Source organism: Hyperoodon ampullatus (genome assembly GCF_949752795.1).
Source record: "Hyperoodon ampullatus genome assembly, chromosome: 2".
Classification (NCBI taxonomy): Eukaryota; Metazoa; Chordata; class Mammalia; order Artiodactyla; family Ziphiidae; genus Hyperoodon; species Hyperoodon ampullatus.
This window is the reverse complement of record NC_136915.1, coordinates 39460885-39485885: the sequence shown is the minus strand read 5'-3', so window position 1 is coordinate 39485885 and position 25001 is coordinate 39460885. Positions and strand designations below refer to the sequence as shown.

At 53.2% G+C, this 25001-nt stretch overlaps 1 protein-coding gene across 1 annotated transcript; it reads right to left on the bottom strand.

Moving 5' to 3' along the window:
- Positions 1-857: 857 nt before the first annotated feature.
- On the bottom strand, positions 858-17865 carry LOC307067077 (fatty-acid amide hydrolase 1; the record flags this gene model as incomplete). The annotated part of the gene is made up of 15 exons (XM_079724364.1): positions 858-1502; positions 1972-2117; positions 2684-2792; positions 3309-3348; positions 4073-4113; positions 4393-4492; positions 5645-5742; positions 6278-6403; positions 8022-8146; positions 8377-8417; positions 8667-8873; positions 8953-9086; positions 9293-9427; positions 12100-12213; positions 17671-17865. 15 exons carry the CDS (start codon positions 17863-17865, stop codon positions 1374-1376), a joined length of 1740 nt encoding a protein of 579 aa, XP_079580490.1. The 3' UTR covers positions 858-1373.
- Between the last annotated feature and the right edge of the window lie 7136 nt (positions 17866-25001).

Genomic DNA, 25001 nt, shown 5'->3' with positions numbered 1-25001 from the left:
CTGTGCTCCGCAACGGGAGCGGCCACAGCAGTGAGAGGCCCGCGTAGGGCAAAAAAATTAAAAATAAAAAAAATAAAGAGATGGGCTGGCAAACTGGGCAGAGCTGAGCCTGAGCTGAGACAGCTCACTTCCACCTGCCAACCGTCAAGTCCCAAATCACCTCTCTCTCTACCTGGGCCACGGCCCTAGCTCAGGCCCCAGGCCCCCTTCCCCACATTAGGATCATGGAGCAGCCTCGTTACCCTCTCCAGGCTCTGCCCCTCCAGCCTAATCTCCTCGCCACACCTGTCTGATGATCCTTCAAGAGCGCCCCATTGCCCTGGAGACTGGATTCAAGTTCCTGAACTGGCCCTCCCAGTCCACCTTGATCTGACCCCCACCTACACCTCTGCTGCTCCTCCTGTGCCCATTCTGGGTGTAGTACTGTTCCTTCTCCCTGGGATGTCCTCATCCCCTATCCCAGCCCTGGGGACCTTCTATACTCAGCACAGGCACTCCTCCTTCAGGAAGCCTTCCCAGAACATTCCAGCCCTGGGCTGGCCCCGCGAGCACTCTCTGCCAGATCACCTTGTCTTGTGCTCGCCTCCTCAGTCCTGCGGGTTCCTCTCCCCAGCAGCATCCCAGACTCCCCGCTGCCCTGTGCCCAGCCCTGTGCTGGCCACTGAGGACAAATGTAGAAATAGTATCCCTGCCATCAAGGAGAGCCAGTGTGCTAAGGGCGGTGACCCACCCGTGGATGCCCACCACACGGCGCAGACTGGGAGGAAACAGCCCACCTACTCCAGGGCTCAGAAGGAGAAAGAGGGATCTGAGCTGGGCCTCAGAGGATTTAATGGTAGGGGAGCAGAAAGGGCGTTCCCAGCAGAGGCAAGGAGAAGAGAAAAGACAATGCCTAACAAAGTAGGGCTTAGTCTAAGGGGGGTGGGAGGGGTGGGTGTGAAGTGCTGGGGCCGCATCGCCCATCCTGAGAAGCCTGTGTCCATCCTGCGAGTGACAGGAACCAGAGGAGGTGTTGGAGCAGGAGACTGACGTGGCTGGAGTCAGGTTCTAGAAGGTCGGGTCTTCAACCCCCAGTGCCCTAACGATGACTTCCAGAAAGGACACAGACCAGGAACCGATTCTTGACTGTTAGTGGGCCTTTGCCCATGTCATGCCCACCGGCTGCCACGTTGGGGGTGTCAGGGCAGGGAGGGGAACAGGGGAGGGAGCGAGGTCCAGACTCAGCGAGTTTGGGCTTCTTGCAGGGGCAAGGGGGAGGGACTTGGAAGCCTCTGCCCCAGGCTGAACACTTCCTCCAGGGTGGCAGCTGTGCCCTGAGTACGCTGGGCGTGGCTCCAGTGGGTCTCAGGCCCTCTAAGGCCAGGCGGCGGCAGTCAGCATGGCTGCCTCTCAGGGGTCATCAGTCGCTCCACCTCCCGCATGAACCGTAGACACAGCTCTTCCTGCCACGGCAGAGCCACGCACTGCACAGCCACAGGCAGGCCCACGCTCTTCTTCACAGCCTGCAGGGGACACAGGCATCAGGATGGGAGGTGTTGAGGCAGGACCCCACCCTGGGCCCAGGAAGCACCCCAGCTGGAGAGGAGGGCAGCACAGCAGGGCCAGCCCACAGTCTTTAGGGGTCTTGCATTAAGAAAGACAAGAGGATGTGAGGGCGATCTGGCTGTGACATCTGTTACCCCATTGATCGCCAGGGTTGATCTGGCTGATCTGGTTGGCTAGGCGGGTGTCCCCTTCCTCCCTCACCACTCCATGTGCGTCCCTCCTGAAGCTGCGTGCTCGGTCGAAGAGGACGACCTTCCCCGATAGAGGAGGACCGTTCTTCAGTCAAGGGTATACGAGTAGCTGCGCTCCCCTGCTAGATCCTCCAAACAAGCTCTCAAGACAGACAGACAAGGATACTCGTGTTTATACTGTCTCCTCCACTAGAGGAAGGGGAGCAGGTGTGAGTCCAGGGGAAAAGGGACTTACCTTCTGCAGCGCCTTGTCCCAGATATCCCCAAAGCAGCCCTTGTAATGCTCCATCTGGGCCTCGTCCTCGGCGGTCACCGTGGTGACAGGCACGACCCCCGCAGGGAAGTCCAGGCAGTTGTAGAGCAGAGTATAGCTGACGGCCCCTGAGACACAGCACATGTGGCTGGAGCAGGTTGGGTGACCTTCCATGACAACTGTCCTCTCTGAGCCCCAGTCTTCCACCCTGTGAAATGGCACCCTGCATCCACAGACAGGGAGAGGTTCTCTCCTAGGGCTGAGACTTGAGTGAGAGTGACAGAGCCCAGGAATCCAGATTCAGGGCAGGCTGGAGAGCCCGCTGATGAGCTTGTCCTGTGCCTCTTCCCTGCAGCTTCCCCGCACCTGGACTGTTGTTGCTGTTTTCCTGGTTTATCCAAATCCCACCTGGACTTCAAACACCACCTCCCAAAACCAGACTCTGTAACAAGATTTCCGACTTGAATGGTGCTGAGGACAGGGAGCTCGTTCCCTCCCAAGGCATCCCACATGACTCCCATCTCTCCAGCCAACCAGACTGTGAGCCTCTCAAGGGTGGAGTCCTCCCCCAGGGGTGCAACCCACCCGCAGGGCTCCTCTTCTTCTACCGCCCAGCAGTCCCACCAGGCAAAGGGCTGAACTCATAGGAGAGAAGAGACAGGTGGCCGGGCTGTGATGGGGCTGCAAGCCTCACCTGTGGCCTTGCCTGGGCCATTCAAGTCTAGAGCAGGGCCCAGCATGGGGGTGAGCAGCACATCCAGCTCCACTGCTCTCCACTGGGCAATCACAGAGTGACGGTACACCTGGGGAGGATACCCGTACACCAGCTGAAGCACTCAGACCCAGCCCATTACACGGACTCTCCAAGGCAGGCAACGTGGCTGGGGTGACTCTAGCCCTGCACCTGCCCCAGATGTGAACTGAACCACAGTGGGATGGAGGACCTCGGGGTATTCATACAGGGCATCAGGGGGCATCAGGGGGCATGCTCTCAGGGGGCATCAACTGCTCCACAGAACCACAGACACCACTCTTCCTACCAGGGCAGGGCCATGGAGTGCTGGCTACAGGCAGCACCAGAGTGGCAAAGAGGTATCCAGGACAGGAGCCCCAGGCTGGCCCAGGCCCCTAGGATGGGTGTCCGGGCAAGTGAGGGTCTGACAGCAGTCCCCAAGCGGCCCAATCCAGGGAGTGGAAGGCAGAACGAAGGGCCACTCCAGGGGACCAGTGGGACCAGTGGCCGAGAGACCCCAACACAGGTGCCCTGTCCAACTCCACCCCCCACCCGCCCTACCCTAGTCTAGAGGCTCTGGCCTCACCTCAATCTCGTGGTGCAGTTCCCAGAGCTTTCCAGCTGACCTGGACAGAGGGAGTGAGGTCACCAACCATGATGATCACAGCCATGGGAATTAGCAACATCAGACCCCTACTCTCGACACCTCCCAGATCTCATTCCTCCTCAGACCCTTCTCAATTCCAGGGCACTCTGAGAGGAAAGTAGTGCAGGGCAGAAGTTCTAATCCCTAAGTTCATGTCCCACTGAGTACCCAGGAGGGACTTAGGCCTGACTCCTAGCTACCTTCAGGACACAGGAGAGGCCAGAGCCACCCAAGGTCCTAAATGCCTGGTGGTAACAGAAGGAGCAAGTCCACAAGATGTCAGGGCCTGAGAATGGGACGACTTATTCCCAGCTTTTCCGGCGTGAGCCACTGAGGCGCAGGCAAGAGAGGGCACGGTGCAGTCTGATCTCTAAGAGTAGCACCCCTCATGGGTTCCCAGCATCCCCCGCTCCTGCCGCCTGCCAGCTCCTTCCTGGGCCTTTCCACCCATGCCCAGCCAGGGCAATCTTCTCCTCTCCACCTCTCCCATCCTGTGCTCTCCCTCAGGTCTTTGCTCTCCAGGCTTTCCTGGACCTTGCTAAGACATCTTCAAGATCCTCCTCGAAAGCCACAGAGGTTGCCACCCTGCCTGGGCCCTTTCCAGCCTCAGAAGCTACTTCTCTCATCTTTTCCTGTTGGAAAGCACTTGGACCCAGGTCAGGGGAAAAGGGGGACAAGCATCTGGGCATGGGAAACATTCTTACCGAGACTTCATGCTGCTGAGAAAGGCTGACAACCTTGGGAGCTGCAGAAGGACAGACACAGTCAGTGACTCAGCTTTGGGCCAGGTGTGGCAATAATCTTCTTCAGGCCAAGCTGCCCGTGCCTCCTCCCTCTGTCCCTCCCGCCGTGTCCCGGGTCAGCACCCCTTTCAGCATGCATGTTAGCTGAAGATCAAAGGGCATGGGGGGAGGAGAAGAGACTAGGTGAGGGCTGAGAAGAAGAGGAGACTAAGGGGAAGGGGGAAGAGCCCCAGAGGCTCCTGCCCAGCCCAGCCCACCCTTTCTATTCCTTGTGCCCTCACCAGAGGCCTTATCATGAAAGCCAGCAGTCCTTTAAGCCATCTGGGCAGCCTCAGAATTGAGATCAGGTCTCCCAAGCAGGGGTCCACGAAATCACCTTTGCTGGGAGACAAAGGGTCCAGTCCAGACACATCCACCCCAGGCATCCCTCCTGGCTCACCCCCACCTACTGCATCCCCCGGTCTCTACTCAGTGACTCTGCCTACCTCCCTCCTCACCAGACTCCGGCAGCCATGCTCTCCAGCCCCTTCATCTCAGCCTCTCCTTTCCAACATGTGGCTTGTGTCTGCAGACCCTTTGGGATGCCTGGGCTCCACCCACACCCAATGGAGCTCCCCAAGGCAGGACTCCCTGTCTCCCTCCCTGGCAAACTCAGCTTAAAGCAATTAGAACTACAGGCAGCATCTCCCTGGCCAGGGCGTGACACTGAGGGCATTCCCCCCATGGATGCGGATATTGGCCTGGAGGCACGAGTGGCACAGTCTTGAGTGGGCACCGTGATCCTTGTCTCTGAGGCTGTCTCTGCTCTAGATCTCAGGGAAAGGTCTCAGGCGGCTGATCCTGGAGCCTCATTCCCAGGGCCAGAGTGAGGCGTAGCCCCTTCCGCTAAAGCCTGGACCATAGTTAGCTACTGGGGGAAGTCCAGTCAGTCTGGGCATGTCCCCAGGAGGCACCTTCACAGGCCTGTCCTCTGCCCATGTCAACCTTTAAGGACTGAAAACACCCAAGTGGAACCAGCTTCTCTAAACGTGAGCTCTGCGAAGTCCCTTAAAGTGGGTCTGGTCCAACCTACTGACTTTAGAGACAAGAAAACTGAGGTCCTACTCAAAAGAGAAAGACGTGGCTCAAGTGAGAAGAGCCCGGAGTCACAGAATGACGTCTACACCCCTGCCCTCCTATTTGACCCTACCCTTGTCTCTCAATCTTTCCCAAACAGATAGGCAACTCCCTGCCTACCTCCTACCTCCCAGCCAGCTCAGTTCAGGATGAGGCCATGGATGCTCAATCCAGCCTCCCCCTGCTACGGCACCTTTCCAAAGACTCCCTGGCAAGATAGTGCCAGGCTCAGCCTGCAGTCAGAGGGGTGGCAAGGTCCCTACCCAGAATGCTCAGACCTTCTTCACGTTCAGCTGAGGCCTGTCCTCCATCTTCCCCCAGCCTGGCCTGTCCTCAGGGTTACAGCACCCAGCTGCTCTTCCTGGGTCTCCCCATGTCCTGACCCCACCACAGACCTCCAAACCCAACATCACTCACAAGTTCTGTAGGAAGCTCTTGCCACCGTCACTGAACAGCCCACCCGTCGACAGGGTCTCCAGAGCATGGGGTATGTTGCTTGGCAGGAAGGGAACCAGCTGCAGGGACTGAGGAGTGTAAGACTCCCAGACCTAGAAACCCTTGGGTCCCACCACCCCCATGCTACCCAGGCAGCCCCGAGCATGGACTGGACCAACCCTGCCTTCACGGTACCCTCACTGGAGCCGCAACGGTGGCCTTGTTGGCCCGTGATAACTCCCTGTAAGATGCACATCAGGAGAGAAGTCTGGAGCCACACAGAAGCCTGTCTCAGATGAACATCCCCAAACCTGCCATCTCAGGGCCCCAGGAACCTCTGGACAGCTGTGCGCCCCTGTCTGTGGTCGACGAGCCCCTCCCAATGCAGCTCACAGCTCACACATCCCCAGCACAGGGGTGAGCTCACCATCAATCATGTACCCCAATACTTCTGATCAGCCCTTTTTTACTGGTCCCCCAGGGACCGAATTCCCATCCCCAACCACAAAACAATCAGGGTGGAAGGATGCCAGGGATGGGTGGCAGCCATGGGTACCAGGAAGGCTACCCTAAAAGAGGGGCGATGTCAGGACTTGTGGGCTCCCACCTCCATACCGTGTGGCCAGCAGCTTCGAGTCTCTTCTTGGTCTCCAGCAGGGCCCGTGTCATGGCCGGGGTGGGCATGGTATAGTTGTCAGTCTCATAATACCCCACACGCAGGGGCTGAGAGCTTGTGTAGACCTGGGGGCAACACACAGGAGTCAGAGTCAGGTCAGGAGAGGGTGGCCCCAAGCAGGGCTCCCAGAGCTCAGAGTAGCTACTCAGCCCCAGACGCAGCTTTGAGGCTACACCCTAGATCCCCCGAAAACTGACTGCCAGTGAGGTCAGCCCCTTCTGCATCTGACCCCTTCACAAAACACCTTCACAATGACTTTGCAGGTGGGCAGAGCAAGAATGAGGATTCCCACTGGTCCTACGAGGAAACTGAGGCTTCAGGTCTAGATAGGGAGGTAGGCCCAGAGTGGGGCTGGGACTCAGCCAAGGCCACTTGTCAGGGCAGAGCTAACAACACTAGGTCAGGAAGCCAGGTATCCTGTGTCCTGAGCCGAGGCTCTCCACAGCCTGTTTTGAGAATGCTAGTCCTGGCTCCCGTAATAGACTGTTCCAGACCTCAGGACAGGAGCCTCACTTCCTCCCCTCCTCTCAGGAAGGGGCTCTTGAACGACTGGTTTCACTTAGAACATCTCCTCTGCTGAGGAGGGGTAGCTCACCCCATCCCCCGCCCAGATCTCCTGCCTGCCCCAGGGCCTTCAGCCCTTCCAAGGCAACCTGGGCCGGGTGAGGGCAAGAGGTCTGTAGGGAGAAATGCCAGACTGCTGAGAAATGGCGCTGACATCACACAGACAGCTTACTGTCTACATTAACATGGCTTTAGTATTCCACTGCCCACATTGATCTAACTTGACTACTCCTGAATGTGTTGTACATAAAGCAGAGATAACTTTATCAGTCATTCTTAAAAGACCCGTCAATTCTTCAATACAAGCACCAAACGACGGCTTATCCTCTAAGACTCCTTGAACCCCTCTCCTCAGAATCCTCACCTTGCTGTATCCACCAGTCCTAACCTATTACATCATGATCTGTACCCAGTCCTAACCAATGCCCCACACTCAAACATCCATCTGAAACGAACTTCAACATCTAACTTCGTGCCCCTCCCCCACGCTGCTAAGGCTCTGTGGGGCAGCACTCCCCCTCACCACAGAAAGCATTAAACTCAGCCTTATCCGATCAACAGGCTGTTTTGATGATATTTTGGGGAGCCAGCATCTGACACTGCCCACAGATCCCAGCTTTCTCTGGGATCTGTCCTTAACTCACTCAGCCTACGCGCCAAGCATCCCTCTGGAGGCTGGGGATATGGACATGAATACTATAGGAAAGGCTCCTAATTACTGGGGATCAAACACAGATAAGGTACAGGAGTGCTGTCTCAAGCTGTTCTGAGCCTCGAGGCCACTCCTGTTCCGCAGTGACAGCCCCCAGGCTGGGCCGGAAGGTGGGCCTTTCCTCAGCTCTGGCTCCCAGCCCACCAATTTGAAAGCCTCAGGGTTTCCAAATGCAGGCAAGGGCGCCATCTGGTGGCTGTCTGCAGAGACGCTGCTGCTGGTCTCAGACACCCCCCCACCCTGTCCCCGCCTCACCCGCCTCACTGCCCCACCACCCCCGGCCCCGCGGGGGTGGTTTTCAGGAGACAGGGCCTCCAAGTCCTGCTGCAATGCGGGGGCTGCTCTCTGGGCTCAGGAGCACCAGTGAGACCTGAATCCACCCCATGCCCACCCCCACCCCGGCTCACCTCCTCCCTGAAGGGCAGGGGGGGCACGGTGGGGTCCAGGTGGAACATGTCCTCACACAGCAGGGCTCGCAGGCACAGCGCCAGGCTCTCCACGTCCCGGGCCATGGGGCCGACCGAGAGCTGTACTGTGGGGCAGGGAGGGGAGGAAAGAGAGATCACCCAGCCCCAAGGGGCTCTGGGGCCAGGTCCAAGCCAAGGGCTGGGCCGTGGCCCAGGAGTGTGAGCAGGGACAAGACGTAGGAACTCAGACCTAGAGTGGCCTGGGGGCCCAACATTGCCCCAAGGAGAGGCAGGGGCAGAGGTGGATCAGGCAGACCCCCCTCCTCCAGGGCATAGAGGGAACCACAGACCTCACCTGCTACCTGTCCATAGACACAGCCCTTCAGGCCACTCTTGCTGGATAAGAAACACAAGATGTTGGCAATGGGAAATGGCCATCCTCTGCCCAACCCCACATCCATACAGCAGCTCCCAACTCTCACCACTTTGGAAACTAGGAACCAAGGACTATGGTGCTGTGACACTACCTCCCAGCAAAACCCCAGTCAGGGAATCCCTGCCTGGAGCCCAGAGAGGTAGGAAGCTAGGCCAAGGTCACACAGCAAGAGACTCAGAAGCTCCCTCCCCGCACCACCTACACCATACCTGATGCGGTTCCCTGTGGGTTTGAGGCCACAGATGCCACAGAAGGCAGAGGGAAAGCGAATGCTTCCTCCGATGTCGGTGCCTAAGCCCAGTGGGGAGCCCCCAGCCGCAATGAGGGCCCCTTCACCCCCTGAGGAGCCACCTGGGCTCTTGGAAGACTTCCATGGGTTCACGGTCTGGCCAAAGAGGGGGTTACCACAGTCATAGCTGGAGGAAGCAGAAAGGGGTCAGCCCATGTCACGCTGGCACCGGTGCCCCTGCCCCCACCCCGCACCCGAGACACAACCTGAACATGGACTGGGGGACATTGGTGTACACGAAGGGCAAGGCCCCCTGCCGCTTCAGCACCTGCACCACCACACTGTCACACTCCGCCGGCGCCCCCTCGTTCAGGCTCAAGCCCAGTGTCGAGTCCTGGTCCTAGAAGGAGGGATGGGTGAGAGGGACGTGGCTGATGAGCCAGGGGCGCCTCAGCAGCACAGGGTCTGTTCCCACCACCACCTCACAGGCCAAGGCAGGGCATACCCATGGTGCCCTCTCAAGGTCTTTGGACCTGGTACTTCCTCTGAGGGCCCAGGGTGATCCAGGACGCAGAGCTGGCTGGCAGGGACTGGGGCAGGGCACACCTTGTAGCTGAAGCACTCCTTGAGGCTCACAGGGACGCCGTAGAGCAGGCCCTGCCTTGGGACCTGGCACAGCTGAGTCTCACAGTCTGCCAGGTAGGTAGTCACACAGTTAGTCCCTTTGTTCACTTCCCAGGCCTGGGGGAGAGAGAAATGGATACAAGAACAAAGTGAGGCTGGCTTTTCTTTTTTTGTTTCAGTTGTGTTAAAATTCCCTTACCACCCAGGGAAAGGGTAACCAGAAACATGACCCAGGGGCACAGAGGATAACCTAGGCCCAGCACTCGCCTCACTAGGGACATGTGGCTCCAGCCTCACCCTGGCTGTCTCTGGCCTTCAACTCCAAAACGGCCAGAGAGAGAGAGAGTACTCCCAGGGCCAGGGCACAACCAGGGCACTCAAAGGGGCAAGATACTGACCTCAGATGCCCCCCAGAGGCCGAGCTGGGAGGAGGATGACCCTTGGCCACACCCCCCACCCCGTCCTCCTCCAAGCCACACCCTCTGCCCAGTGAGGCTGGCAGATCCCCCATGTCAGGTCACACTGGGAGGCAGTGCAGGGCAGGGCTAGACCCAGGCTACAGCCTCCCAGCGCGCAGGGAGCTTCCCAGCTCCTCTGCCCCAGGCGGTCCCAGGTGAAGCCTCCCCTACCCCAGGAACCCTTGAAGCTGATAATCAAGTCTCATGGAGGAGTAGTCTCATGGAGGAGGAGTAGGATAGCAACTGACAGGAACATGGGTGTGGCCCTATTGCCACACTCTGGTATGTGAAATCCGTCTCCTGCCCCGGGCAGAAAGAGAGGAGGCCAATCTGTAGCCAGAATGCTCTCTGTGGATGATTAAGAGGGGCAGGAGCTTCTTCAGGGACATTGATTCATTAGAAGCAACCCCGGCTGTTGAGACTGTGTGTCCTCTCAGTGCACCCGGCCCAAGGGTGTCCAGTCCTTTCTCTACAGTCCCTCTCTGCCCCCTTCTCAGCTGCAGTCACTCACACCACTCTCATACACACCCATCAGTCCCCCTGGCATTCATGTCCACCTGCTTAGGGGTCCCACTCACTACCACATGCTCTCTTCCAAGAAATCATATCAGATACAAGTCACACTCATAGAAGTAAGTCAGAAAGAGAAAAACAAATACCATATGCTAACACATATATATATGGAATCTAAGAAAAAAAAAAAAGGTCATGAAGAACCTAGGGGTAAGACGGGAATAAAGACACAGACCTACTAGAGCATGGACTTGAGGATATGGGGAGGGGGAAGGGTAAGCTGGGACGAAGTGAGAGAGTGGCATGGACATATATATACACTACCAAATGTAAAATAGATAGCTAGTTGGAAGCAGCCACATCGCACAGGGAGATCAGCTCGTTCCTTTGTGACCACCTAGAGGGGTGGGATAGGGAGGGTGGGAAGGAGACGCAAGAGGGAGGGGATGTGGGGATATATGTATACATTACTGATTCACTTTGTTATACAGCAGAAACTAACACAACATTGTAAAGCAATTATACTCCAATAAAGATGTTAAAAAAAATGCTATGGGGCTTCCCTGGTGGCGCAGCGGTTGGGAGTCCGCCTGCCAGTGCAGGGGACACGGGTTTGAGCCCTGGTCCGGGAGGGTCCCACATGCCGCGGAGTAACTGGGCCCGTGCGCCACAACTACTGAGCCTGCGCTCTGGAGCCCGTGCTCCACAAGAGAAGCCACCACAACGAAGAGTGGACCCCGCTTGCCGCAACTATAGAGGGCCCGCCTGCAGCAACAGAGACCCAACGCAGCCAAAAATAAATTAAAATAAAATTAAAAAAAAAAAAAATGCTATGGCATATATAGACAAGTCACACTCACAAAGCACAATTCCTTCTTTCATTTTGTTTCAAACACATTTCTTGAGCACTTACTATATAAAAGACATAGCGTTCGGCACTAAGGTGCAAAGACAAATAAGACTCTGTCCACCAAAAGCCCACATTTGCCTTGGGAAAGAGAAAGACAAGGCAAGCCCTACAACATGATGAGAAATGTGCTGTTAGAAAGTGAACACTGAAGAGGAAACCCTAACTCAGGCTGGGAGGGGAGGAGGGTCCTGGGAGGCTTCCTGGAAGACTCCAGAGACTCCTCTCTGAGCCCTGAAGACTCTTCTGGGGGAGACTGCTGCACTGAGCGGGGCAAGAAGAAGAGCCTCGCAGGTAAAAGGAACCCCACACGAGCCAGTGCAGGCGCTGGGTGCCAGGGAACTGCCAGCAGCTGAGCCGCTGATGCCCCAAGCTACAGAAGGCCTTGGCCAGAGAGGATGCTGAAGAGCTGAGAGGGCACCTGGCCAGGAGGCTGGAGCTTGGTCCCAGAGGGAGATGGTGGTGGAGGACCAGGGAGGCTGAAGAGGGGGAGACAAGGGGATGGACTAGAGACAGCTATAGGAAGGGAACAGACCAGACTTGGTGACTGATGGGGTGGGGGCGGAAGGGAGAGGGAAGTCTGGGCTATGAGCCAGGTTTCTAGCTAAGACAACATGCTCAGTGTCCCCCCACCGCCCCTGCCCCCCCTCCCCAAATACACACACAGAGCCATTCTCTCTCTTCTCTCTCTCTTCTCTCTCTCTCTCTTCTCTCTCTCTTCTCTCTCTCTCTCTCTCTCTCACACACACACACAAACACACACACACACACACACACACACACACACACAGAGTACCTCCCTGGCACTGTGATCCCACCACAGTCCTCAGTGGGACAAAGTCCAGGCCAGGTTTTCCCCCCAGCCTTGCAGAGAAAGGGGAGGAAGGAGCAGGGTCACTCCCAGGCTTTACCTTTCCCAAGTAGGTGAAGAGTGCAGCCTCCGGAGACAGCTCCCCACTGCGTAGCTTCTGTACCAGCTGAGGCAGAGGTAGGGCCAGCAGTGCCTCTGAGTCCAGGTCAGGGTTCTGGGGAGACACCTCGGATCAGTCCCCCACTCCCCGCAGGCCCCACATGCCTGCAGCAGACACCAGTGGCCCATGCCCCCAAATCCCCACACCGACCAAGCACGTGCTGTCACCTGCCAACCCGTGACAGATGTGCCCACCCGCACCTATGACGCCACAAACGTGGTCCAGCCTGGGCAGGCCCTTGCCACCTGTGGACAATACAGATCTATCTCTTCAAGAAGCTTACCCGAGGGGGGTCCAGGGAGAGGCCATGCCCAGGCTGATCATTAGACCATTACTAACAGGGACCACCAATGACTACCTACTGTGTGCCAGGCACCATGCCAATGTGCTCCATGTTTGGATTAAGTCTTACTACCATTCCCATTGCACAGCTAAAGAAACTGAGGCTCAGCAAGGGGAAGTGCCTTGCCTAGAACTTACAAATAAACTGTAGTTCTCTGCCCATTCAGCATGGGCTGCCCACTGGCTGTCCACCTGCACCTAACTACTCAACACCTTGTCAGGGGAGGGCAGAAATAAGAAAACCCTGTCCTGGGTGGTTAGGGTTGGAGCTGGAGCCACATCCGAAAGAGAGGGTTTTTTTGTTCAGTCCAGATATGCATTAGGCACCTACTCCGTACCAGGCACCATGCTAGGCAAGGGGATACAGCAGTGAACAAAAAAGTCACATCCAGGCTTTGGGGGAGCTTACACAAGGTGCAGAGTTGGGGATGAGCAGATAATTCATAAGTAAATAAGAATTTTAGATAGCAAGAAATAAAGAAAATAAAATGGATGCAGTGAGTGGGCGGCACACAGGTAGAGGGTGGTCAGGGAAGAGCTCTCTGAAGGAGAAGGGATGTTTGATCAGACACCTACTGCCAGGCCTTGAAGGCCCCCAGAGTCTCTGGGGTCAGCCCCTGCCTGCAAACATCCGCTGGCTTCCCCCTCGATGGTATTGGGTTAATTAGTAAATAGGGCTAGGAGGACATCTGAGTTGCAGGTACCACATCTCGTCTCTACCCTCCTCCGCTCCTGCCAAAGTCACCAGAGACTTCCTTGTTGTCGAATACAACAAACACTTGACTCTGTTCATTCTGCTCCAAGTCTCATGGAGGCACTCAGAGGGCTCGCTTCAGTTTCCTCTGGGCATAGACATACCCTCCTCCCCGGGGTTCCCTCCCGCCTCTCCACTCCTTCTGTCATCCGCTCATTCAGTCAACACACAAGTTCTGAGCATCTCCTATGTGCTGAGGACTAGCTAGGGCTGTGAATTTAGAGATAACCAAGACAGACAAGTCTCTGCTTTCAGAGCTTACCTTCAAGAAAACAAACAAGTTAATTGGGAAAAGAATTTGAAAAAGAATAAAAGAAAAAAATATTTTTTAAAGAAAGAAAACAAGTTAACAAAAAATGGACAGATCACAGCAAGTGTGAGAAAGGATAAACGGAGTCTGTGACAGAAAGAACAGAGGAGTGACTCAGATGGGCTGGGTAGGTGGCGGTGACATTTCAGATGTGATTTGAAGCATGAGAAGGAGCCAGACGAGGGAGAGACAGAGGCTCCTGGAGGTTCCTCTGGCACCTCTTCTTCCCTCTCTGATGCTGGGAGAAGTCACTCCTTCTCATGGCTTCCACTCCAGGCCCTCTGCCTATCCCACAGCCTCCAGATCATCGTCCGACTGACTCAACTGAGCTCGGACCTACTCGCTGGGCTACTCCCTTTTCTCCCTCTGTCCCTGTGTCGTTCCCCTGAGCTTGGTGCCTCCCCACCCCTCTCCACTGGCTCCTCTTCCCTCGGGGAAGGACGCTGCCTTCCATCTTCCACAACCCCCTCTCCCTCCCACCCCCATCCAGTCACCAAGCCCCCTAAGTAGCTCTGGCAAATGGCCACCTCTCTGTCCCCTCTACCAAGACCCTCGCCAGTGCACATCCTTTCTCTCCTGGGTCAGACAGGGGCCACCCAACCAGCTGCCCCGCCCAAGCTTTGCGGCCAGGCCAGATAGTGCAATGTCCAAGGCCACCTTGCCCCTCCCCTTAAAGTCCCCTTCACACCACAAGCTCCAGGAGATGCTTCCAGGCCGTGGTCCTGTCAGACTCCCCTGAACCCCCTAGGTGCAACACGGCCCCCTCACACCCACCACACGCCCAGAGCTGAACGCCCACCACACACACCCACCACACAGCCTTTGAAGCCTGGCCTCAATATCAGGAACACTCCACCTCTTCCCTGAATTTGTTAAATAGATACAACACTCACTTGGGATTTTTTTTTTTTTAATAATACAGGGAGCTACAGGGAAGGAAAAAAAGAAAAATGGATCCATGATCTCCCCATCAACACACGAGACAACCCCTAGTGGCGTATTTTTTTAAAGGTATACAGAATGAAAAGTGAACATTTCCCCCCACCTCTAGGGCCACCCTGCCCAGTCCCTCTTCTGAAAAGGAAACCACAGTTAACAGTTTCTGATGAAACCTCACAAGAAAAAGAAAATGTCTGTGAAAAACCCACAATGTGGGGCTTCCCTGGTGGCGCAGTGGTTGAGAATCCACCTGCCAATGCAGGGGACACAGGTTCGATCCCTGGTCTGGGAAGATCCCACATGCCGCAGAGCAATGAAGCCCGTGTGCCACAACTACTGAGCCCGCGTGCCGCAACTACTGAAGCCCGCGCGCCTAGAGCCTGTGCTCCACAACAAGAGAAGCCACCGCAGTGAGAAGCCCACGCACTGCAACGAAGAGTAGCCCCCACTCGTCGCAACTAGAGAAAGCCCGCGCGCAGCAACGAAGACCCAATGCAGCCAAAAATAAATTAATTAAATAAATAAATTTAAAACAATTAGTATGGAGAATGTAGGGAAGTGTACAAATAACGTCTCACCAAGCATGTGGCCATCTGTATGCCTGCTTTTTCAAGCAAAGGATACTATAGCTATCATTGAATCACTGCCCCTCCTCCATCTGTTTTTCTCCTTCTGAACCACCTACTGTCCTAATTTCAGGTATCCTAGATTGTCCTCCAAGTCTTTTCTATTTTCACTCATGGGGTTTTTTTTTTTATCGCTTTTGTCCTATTTCAAGATATCTCTTCCATTTGATCATGTAGGCCACTGATACTGATCGAAACAAAAACCATACTGTTCTTCGCGTTATTCATTGAATTGTTTTGTTTTAAAATCAGCTTCAATTTGGTCTTGGAGACGCCAGGAGATGGAACTACAGGTCAGATCCAGTTGAAGGAAGTGGCATTTGTAATCCAGTGGGATTTTGACAAAAGGGCTTGTAAGGGATGTGTGGGAAGGGCATTCAGGATAAAACTACAGGTGCGGAGGCACAGAGGGATAAGCAGGTGTTCTGGGATGGCTCTCCCAGCCATAATATTCTGTCCATGGTGGTCCCTCTCTTCAGTCCAGAAAGGATACTGAAACTCATTCACGGGGCAAGGTGGAAACAAATGCAACAAATGGGCATGTTACAGGTTAAGCTTCATGCGGTCAACAGAGAATACAAGAAATACACCTCACTCTAAAGTTGCTCTAGAGTCCAGAGAAAGATGAACCATCTTGCGATGTTCAGGAGGTGCTTAGTACTCCCCCTCCTCCAGCAACGCCTCGGGACACAGGAGGCATCTGGGTCCCAACTAGCTTTCCTGCGGTCTATCAGGCAGGAGCTGTACTACAAGCTGCTGTATTCTTCCAGGGCCCTACTAACCTTGGGCTTCTTCCCAAGGCCCTGGATGAGCTCAGCTAAACTGTCCACCTCCTACCCATTCCCAAAGCTATTGTCATGAAGACCTCACCTCTTTGCTGATTGCTCAACACATTGAGGTTCCTAAGATAGTTCTCCCTCTCTTCTCCCAGTCACTGGAAAACCAGAAGGTGATTTCCCTGCTTTCCCAACTGCAAGAGCCAAGTTTTGGTGTTCCGAGGCCAGGCTCTGCCCCACGGAGGCTGTTTCAATAGCTTTTGGTATTTCAGGGCCAAGGCTTCTACCCTTGGAGAGCCAGTTCTTAAAAATAATGAAAGGCTGTTGCTCCAGAAGGAAACTGTGTAGTTGCTGATGCTTGGAGTTGAAGTGAGGGAAGACCCACCCTTCTACCACCCCACACCCCTACCAGCTGGTGGGTTCCTTGCAACCAGGACGGGAGTCCTGTAGGCACAAACTGTGGACAGATTCTTACAGCTGCCTCCACACAGCCCTCAGTGCTGGCAGAACTCAGCTAGCCAGCTGCACAGGACCTGGAGCCTCGGGAGCAGCCGAGGGTCTCCAGGCTGAGCCTGGGATCACTGCAAGGATCCCTGAGCGGGGCACCAAGGAGTTCAGCCAGAGAAGGAGGATCAGACAGTGACAAACCTGTGCTCAAGTAGGGAAAGTGACCAGTTTGTATTGAATACCTAAAAACTGACTGTGTACTTTTCAGCCAGCTTGATGAGTGAAGGCTGGAACCAGATACATTTTTATTTCAATAAATAAACAAATATGACATTTCCTGGTCCAGGAATGGTGTGGAGTAAATCCATACCATTACATCCAGCTAAAACCTCACGGCCATCAAGGCCATACCCAGGGCCTGGCATTCAAGGCCAGGGTCTCTCTTCCTAATCTTTCTCCCCTGCTCCTCTCCAGCGGAATGAGGCTGGATGGTCCCACCAGGCATCTGGGTTCTAGTTCCAGCTCCTGCCTCGTGCTGTCCCATTATCCGGAATGCCTTCCCACCTGTCAGATCCAAATCCTATCAAACACTCGGGGCAAGTCTTCCCTCCCTCAGCACATAAGAACTGAGTTCAGCATTTTGACTTGGAACTGGGTCCAGTGTGTCATACACCTGGAGGGAAAGCCTCCCCTTCTAGGCCTCTCCCTCGCCCCCATACACACACTGAGCTGATCCAGAGGAGAAAATCTTGTTGACAGATCACCCACCTAAACCTATTCATGGAAAGGGCTTATAACCCATCAGACTCGACAGCCTAGGCGGCAGGGGTACAGCTCCGCCAGTAACTCCCTGTGGACTTGGGCAAATCCCTCCCCAGCTGCCTCTTAGCATCCTCAAGCACATATCAATAAGTCTGAACTGTAAGCCCTCCAGATGCCCTTGGCCATCACTTTATGATTCCAAAGACCTAAACCCGAGCATCCTATTGGTTCTCACACTTGCGTTTTAGAGTCCTAATAGTGGTCTTGAGATTCTTTGGCACCAGAGCAAAACTCCTCTTTGACCCAGTGCGCGACAGCCTTCGACAACGTGCCCTGTCCCTTTCGTTTCCCTCCCTCCCCTAGGCCCCACCTGGCTCAGAGAGAGTACGGAATACATTACGGCGAGAGGAGTTTCGGAGAGTTACGAACCTGCGCTGCCCACACACCTGCGCTGCCCGCTGCCCGCCGCCCGCCCCTCCGCGCGCCCGGGCGGCTGAAAGTGCTGCCGCCACCCCAGGCCCTCCCCCTGACCCCGATTCCAACCCCGGCCATCACCTGGAGACGGAAGCGCTGCGCCGCCTTGTCCATGGTCTCCAGGGCCGCTTGCTGCCTCTGTCGTGCCCGGGCCGCCGCGCCCCGCGCCGTCCGGTGACTGGACCAGCGCAGGGCCAAGGCCGCCGCCACCAAGCAGCAAGCCAGGGTAGCCCCAGAGGGGCCGGAGAGCGCGGCCCACAGTTCATCCAGCACCATGGTCTCCCGCCGCCGACCGCTGCCGAGGGCAACCGATGAAGAATCAGCACGCGCGGACTTCGCCGCAAAACCCGGCCTGGATCAACCTGGGATCCAGCGCCCGCCTGCGCTGGAGGGAGGGAGGGGCGGTGCCGCAGCCGCAGACCCGCGGGGCGGCGCGCTGTTGCCTGGCAGCCGGCCAGAGGCCGGTAAAGCGCAGCCGTCAAGGTCAAGCGCGGCAGCTGGGCTAGGACTGCTCCCCAAGTCCTCACGCACTGGGCCAGGCGGAGCGGGAGGAGCACCCGATTCCCTTGGGCGCCCTCGGAAGCTCGAGCGTAGCCGCGGTTCGGCGCCCCCGTCCGGCCCGACCTCTGCCCGACGCACCCGAGAGCCCCAACTCCCGGAAGATGCAGTCCAGCCAGAGCCCCTGCGGGGAATAGGACGGAGAGCAGCGATAGGTTGAGCTCCCGGACCTGTTTAATCCCCGCAAACAGTTTAGCAGCATCTTCCTTGGAGAACCTTGGGTTGGGCGGTGCATCACAGGGCACCCACCTCTCCCCTGCGTGGGGCTTTGGGGTGCCAGGCAGAGATGAGCACAGGATGTTCCTCTCAGGGAGCCCACCTGCTGCCCCCTCTCCTCCCCCACCCTGGGACCCGGTGTCTCCCTCCCTGGGCTCTTCATGGCCAGAGCACCCATCACTTGTCCTTTTGCTCAGCCACCTCCCACAGACTGACCTTCCCAGGGTCACTCTTTTCCAGTCCTGGGCCCTCCTGGATTTCACACTCAGGAAACAGAAAGAACTGCTTCTGTCTGGGGACCTGACACCCTTCATTAGGGGGGTGGGTGGATTATATATACACACACATAATACTTCTCCCATCTAGGCCTCTCTCACAGGACTTTATGTGCTTTATTTCATTTGTCCTCCCAACAGACCTATGAGGAAAGCATTTTTATTATCCTCATTTACAGATGAGGTAACTGAGGACAAGAGGGGTTAAATGACTTCTGTGGGTCACAGAGGTGGCTGAGTGGGGATTCAAACTCAGGCCCAATCCTAAACCATTGCTCTTAACCATCAAGCAGTACTACCATTACTGCCCCTGGAAGTGAGGCTTCGTGGGATGGGATGTGGGAAAGTGCTCTGTGGCTGGAAAACTCTGTCTGCTGAAACACTGCTGTCCATCCAGTTCTGTCTTTACCTCTTTGAATCCGTGCCTTTTCCTGTAAAAGGATGAATGCCTACCTCGCAAGATTGTTAGGAGGAGTCTGTGAGATCCTTGCTGTGAGCTGGGGAAACTGAAGGAGGTACCAGATCTTCAATCAGGCCTTATGGAGCTCAAGGTCTGGTTGAGAAGGAAAAAACATGCATAGACCAAGAAACAAAAGACATGCTTTGGTGGAAATGCAGAGATCATGTGGCATGAATCCAAAGAGCCTTGGATGCTGGGCCCTTAGGCTGAATAGCCCTTGGGAAAGCCAGATAGCACAGTGGTTTAAAGTTTGCCTCTGGAGCTGGAATGTCTGGTAACCCATCCTTGTTAGGTGACTGTGCCCCAGTTTCCTTACCTGTAAAATGAGTACCCCCGCCTCCGGGCCAATTCTCTAGTACTATTGTAAGAACCAAATGAGCTAACACATGAAATGCAGCCAGAACTGGGACTAGCCTATAGAAAGCAATCCATGCATGTTAATCAGCATATTATTGTTGTTGTTATTATTAGAGACCTACAGAGAGGGGTTTTCTGACCTGAGAACCCCAAGCTCAGGAACCAGACTCCCTGAGTTCAAATCCTAACTTTGCCACTTACTGTGTAACCTTCAGTAAATCACTTTAACCTCTTGTGCCTCAGTTTCCTTATCTGCAAAATAGGAGATAATCATAGTGACTGCTTCATAGAATTGTGAAAATTAAATGAGTTAATTCAAGGGAAGTTAATTCAAAAGAGTTAATTCAGTTAATTAAATGAGGTTAGAACAGCACCTGGTCCACTGTAAGAGCTCAATAAACATTGACTCATTATTTTAAACAGAGATGTGACACAAATGTTTTGGAAAGGCAATGTGGAGGAGGACGGGGAGAGGGAAGCTGGAGGCAGAGACCGTGGAATGGAAGAGCAGGTGGATGTGAGGATCCAGTGGGGCTGGGTTTCCAGGGCTCTACCTGTGTTACCAGAAAAGCATCTGTAATTCAACGCCACACCATTCCTCGAGACAAAACAGCACTTGCCTGCCCTCAGGTGGTGCGTGTAAACTAGAGTTACTTGTATTTGCAGTCGCTCAAGCAGGCCCTGGTGGGTTTCCTGAGCAGGATCAGGGTCCTCCCCCACTAGCTGGTGAGCTTGAGCAAGTCATCCTTATGTATCCTCAGCTGTCAAGTGGGAAGACAGGTAAATACCTTGCCAAGTTCCATTGGAGGTGGGGGCAGGGCAGAAAGGATGATGGGTAGAGCTTGCAGAAGGGGAGGAAGCTTCTCAGATTCCAGAAGGTTTGAAGCCTGTCTTTGTTCTAGGGGTGAGAAGAGGGAGTGTGCCCCTGTTCTCAGTAACTGCTCTGCTTTGTTTTCTTTCACTTCTGTGAGGCTTTCCTCAATACAGAAGGGGAGGGCAGGAGCAGGGCACAGCCTGGCTCCAAGGAACTCACAGTTCCACAAGTGACATAGGATACCACACTCAGAAGCACTACCTGTGGGGCATTTTATAATTTCAAAGCACTGACAGGTCTTTGACCTCAGCTGACTGAGCTCCCCAACCACCTCAGAGGCCCCCTACTCTTACACTCTCCCCAGAGGGAGGGGAGAGTTTGTCTCCTAAGGCAAACCATTCCAATACCACAGCTTTCTAGTCTCCGCTCTTTGCAAAGAGCTCCTCCCTTCAGAAGGGAGCTATTTCCCCACCCCTGTAAATCTGGGCTGAACTTTGTGACTTGCTTTAATGATCAGAATGCAGTGCACGTGATGTTGTGTTAGTTCTGAGCCTAAGCTGCAAGAGAATTGTTTTCTTTCTCTCTCCTGGAACCCTGCCACTGCCATGAGAAGAAGTCCAAGCTAGCCTTCCAGAGGATGACGCCATGTGGAGTAGAACCTCAGCCAGCTGTTCCTGCTCAGGCCCTTACACAGGTGAGAGCCCAGCCAAGATGAGCAGAGCCACTTGAATGCAGATACATGAGTGAACCTAGCCAACTAACAGACTCAGAATAATAAATCGTTGTTTAAATCACTAATTTGGGGGTTGGTTTATTACAAAGCAATAGCTAATTGACATACCTCCCAATCCCCATGGCCCAGATGAATAACTGAGGCCCACAGACAACCAGGGACTTGCTTAATACTCCATAGTGAGTGGGGGCTCACTGTGAGTCAGACCTGGATCTTTGAGACTCACTGCTACCTCTGTAACAGGGATACACACACACCTAGACTTTAGAACTGTTATTAAAAGTTCCTGGGCTTCCCTTGTGGCGCAGTGGTTAAGAATCCGCCTGCCAATGCAGGGGACACGGGTTCGAGCCCTGGCCTGGGAAGATCCCACATGCCGTGGAGCAACTAAGCCCGAGCGCCACAACTACTGAACCCACGTGCCACAACTAGTGAAGCCTGTGCGCCTAGAGCCCGTGCTCCGCAGCAAGAGAAGCCACGACAATGAGAAGCCTGCACACCACAACGAAGACTAGCCCCCGCTCGCCGCAACTAGAGAAAGCCTGGGCACAGCAACAAAGACCCAACACAGCCAAAAATTTTAAAAAACAAATTAAGAAAAGAATTTTTAAAATTTCTTGTATTAAAAAAAAGGAAAGTTCCTAGTCGTTAGCCTGGAAACACACCAACCACATCTCACCCTTAATCTGTTTTCCTCAACCTGTTTTAACCCATGTCATCCTTTGGATATACACAAAATGTTTTCTCCCTCCTAAATTTATTTGAAACTGTGGGGTAAGTTTCTTCACCATTCTGCCCCTGAGTTTCCTCATCTGTTAAATGGAGGTACTGTACTACCTCACTGGTTATTGAGAATTAAATGAGTTAATTTTAGTAAAGTATTTAGAACAGTGCCTGACATATAGCAAGGGCTATATAAAATAATAGAATAAAATAATGTGACTAAAATGAGCCATAGCAATAGCAATTTTATTAGGGAAACATTTTTATTTTGATCCTGAGAGCTACATATTTTTCACTTGGCTCTGGTGACATCAATACGAGTATTGAATCAGCTTGTATGCCATAACCTTTGTATCTAAGACAGTGTGGAAGAAAACATCTCGTGGGTGGCAAACCAGTTTTTGAAAACCAGACATGCAGAAAAGCATGTGCCCCCCTTCTCAAGAAGCATCGGTAGGACATCATTACATATTTACCTCGTACTTCACAGAGGGTATATTCTTGGTAGGTTGTGTATAAATCAAATCTTAACATAAATCTATCTTATTTAAAGAACTCATCTGGGGAACCATTCTGCAAAGTGAGGATGGCTTTTGTAAAATCAGTATACCTTTGAGGGACATTCAGAATTTTGACTAGAAGTAGACAGCACTTCTTTGTGTCTAAAACAAATCTACCCTCCCAAGGTTCCCTCAGGTGACTCTGGTCCTTCTCTCTTGGGCTGCCTGCTACTGAATCCTGATACAACCCAAAGAGGCCTCTTGCCCTTGGCTCTCTAGGACTGGAATTTTTGCAATTCCTGGCTTTACCAAGGTGAATCCCTTTGAAACCAGAAGGTGTGGGGCCATTGTCCTCAGTGACTCTGATGTCACTATGCTGACAGTCTGGATATTCAGCTACTAAGCTCTCTGGCTTCTGCTCAAGCTGGCGACAACCTGCTTACAACTTCCTTCACAAACAGGGGCACCTAAGAGAGACAGAGCCCACAGTTCTAGCGGACACCCTCATCTGGTTCTGTAAGTTGGGTGAACACACGGGTAGGGTTCAAACTCAGTATCTAACGACTCTGGCAGACTGTCAAAATGAGCACATGTACAAAGGAAGGTCCTAACTCATTTCTCGGCCTTCCTCAAACACTTTAGGTCCCAGTATTATTCTGTGCCTTTGAACACACTTCCCTTGGCCTCTAATGTCCGATGTTCCTCCAAAATCTTCACCCCAACCCTGCAACACACACTGCCTGGTAAACTTCTATTGATCCTTCAAGACCCAATTCAGAGGCCTCAGGTTCCAGATGGCAGATGATGCACACGTATTTTGCAGATGAAGCACATGCATTTACCTTCTTCATTAAAATAACAGAAGAACATATTTTTAAAAGAATAACAACAACAAAAATAACAGAGGCATTATTGGTAAACAAACAAACCCCCCCCAAAAGTAAGATTCTTAGAAGATAGAAAGCAGGTGATATCAAATTGAAGGAAAAGGAGAAGCAGTCTAAGACACCAGAGGGAGCCAGGGTCTTCCCCAGGAAAGACCTGGGGAAGGTCCAAGCAGGAATGGGCAGTGAGGACAGTCTTGGGAATACACAGAGTACTCTTTTGGAACTGCTGTGACTTTGGGGCTGTTCCCTGCCCCCTTCAATAAATAAAATAACAGTCCAGGTTCGAGTCTGATGAAATACTCTCTAAATGAAGTGCCCCAGTTTGGGAAGGGCAACCACTAAGGGAATCAGGGCTTGCGAGGAACAGAACAAAGAGGAACTGTGTGACTCTGGTCCCCTAGAACAGAAAAGGAAGGGAAAAAAGAGAAAAGGACAGTGACATTGTAGGAGTCCCAGCCTACCTGCCCACTTCTTGGTCACATTCCATCTCCTGACCAGTCAACCCTCTTGAGTCAGGGGAAAAGCCTCCTGGGAGGTAAGACCAACACAACTCAAGAAGAAAGGCATACCACCAGCCACCTTTCTTGACTAATAGTTTGTTCATTCATCCATTTATCTCATCAGGTGCAGAGGGACTGAATTCATCATACCCCTCAGTTCACAGGACATTATCATCATTAATCCATCCAAGCCCCTCTCATATATTATCTGTTTATTTTTTTATTTTATTTTTTTTGCGGTACGTGGGCCTCTCACTGCTGTGGCCTCTCCCGTTGTGGAGCACAGGCTCCGGACGCGCAGTCTCAGCAGCCATGGCTCACGGGCCCAGCCGCTCCGCGGCATGTGGGATCTTCCCGGACCGGGGCACAAACCCGTGTGCCCCGCATTGGCAGGCGGACTCTCAACCACTGCGCCACCAGGGGAGCCCTGTTTATTTTTTATCTTTGCTCCCCAATTTTATCCTCCCTCCACCCATAAGCAACTCATAATTTGTTTAATGCCTATCTTTTTGTTTGTATATGATCTTTTAAAATGTGTTGTTTTCTATGCATATAGCTTTGAGATATAACTGGTGTACAATAAACTGCACATATTTAAAGTATACAGTGTCATGAGTTTTTTACATATGTATATACATGTAAAATCATTACCACCATCAAGACATCTATCATCCCCAAAAGTTTCCTCATGGTCCTGTGTAATCTAGCCTTCCCTAGGCAACCACTGATGTGCTGTCACTATAGATTGGTTTGCATCTGATATTTTCTATTCTATTCTCTTTTGTTAAAAATATACATAAAATAGATAAGCAACAAGGATTTACTGTATAGTACAGGAAACTATATTCAATATCTTGTAATAACCTATAATGAAAAATAATTTAAAAAAGTATTATGTACATATATGTGTGTATATATATATATATCTGAATCACTTTGCTGTATACGTGAAACTAACACAATGTCGTAAATCAACTATATTTTGATTTTAAAAAATCAATAAGAAAAAAATAAGGAGCTGATCCATGCCCGCTGGATAGGTCAAAAGAGACCAAGGTAGGGACTTCCCTGGCGGTCCCGTAGTTAGGACTCCATGCTTTCACTGCTGAGGGCCTGGGTTCAATCCCTGGTGGGGGAACTAAGTTCCCGCAAGCCGTGCAGCCAAAAAAAAAAAAGAGACAGAGAGAGAGAGAGAGAGACCAAGTTATACTTCAGTAACAACACAAACTCTCAGAGGCTGAACACGGCAGTTGTTTTTCACTCTCGCCCCGTGTCTAATGCAGGTCCACAGAGGGTTCTGCTCAACAAAGTCACTTGGGCACTCAGGCTGATGTAAGTTCCATCTCAACATATGCTTCCATGGTCACTGTGGTGGGAATGACGTGGCAA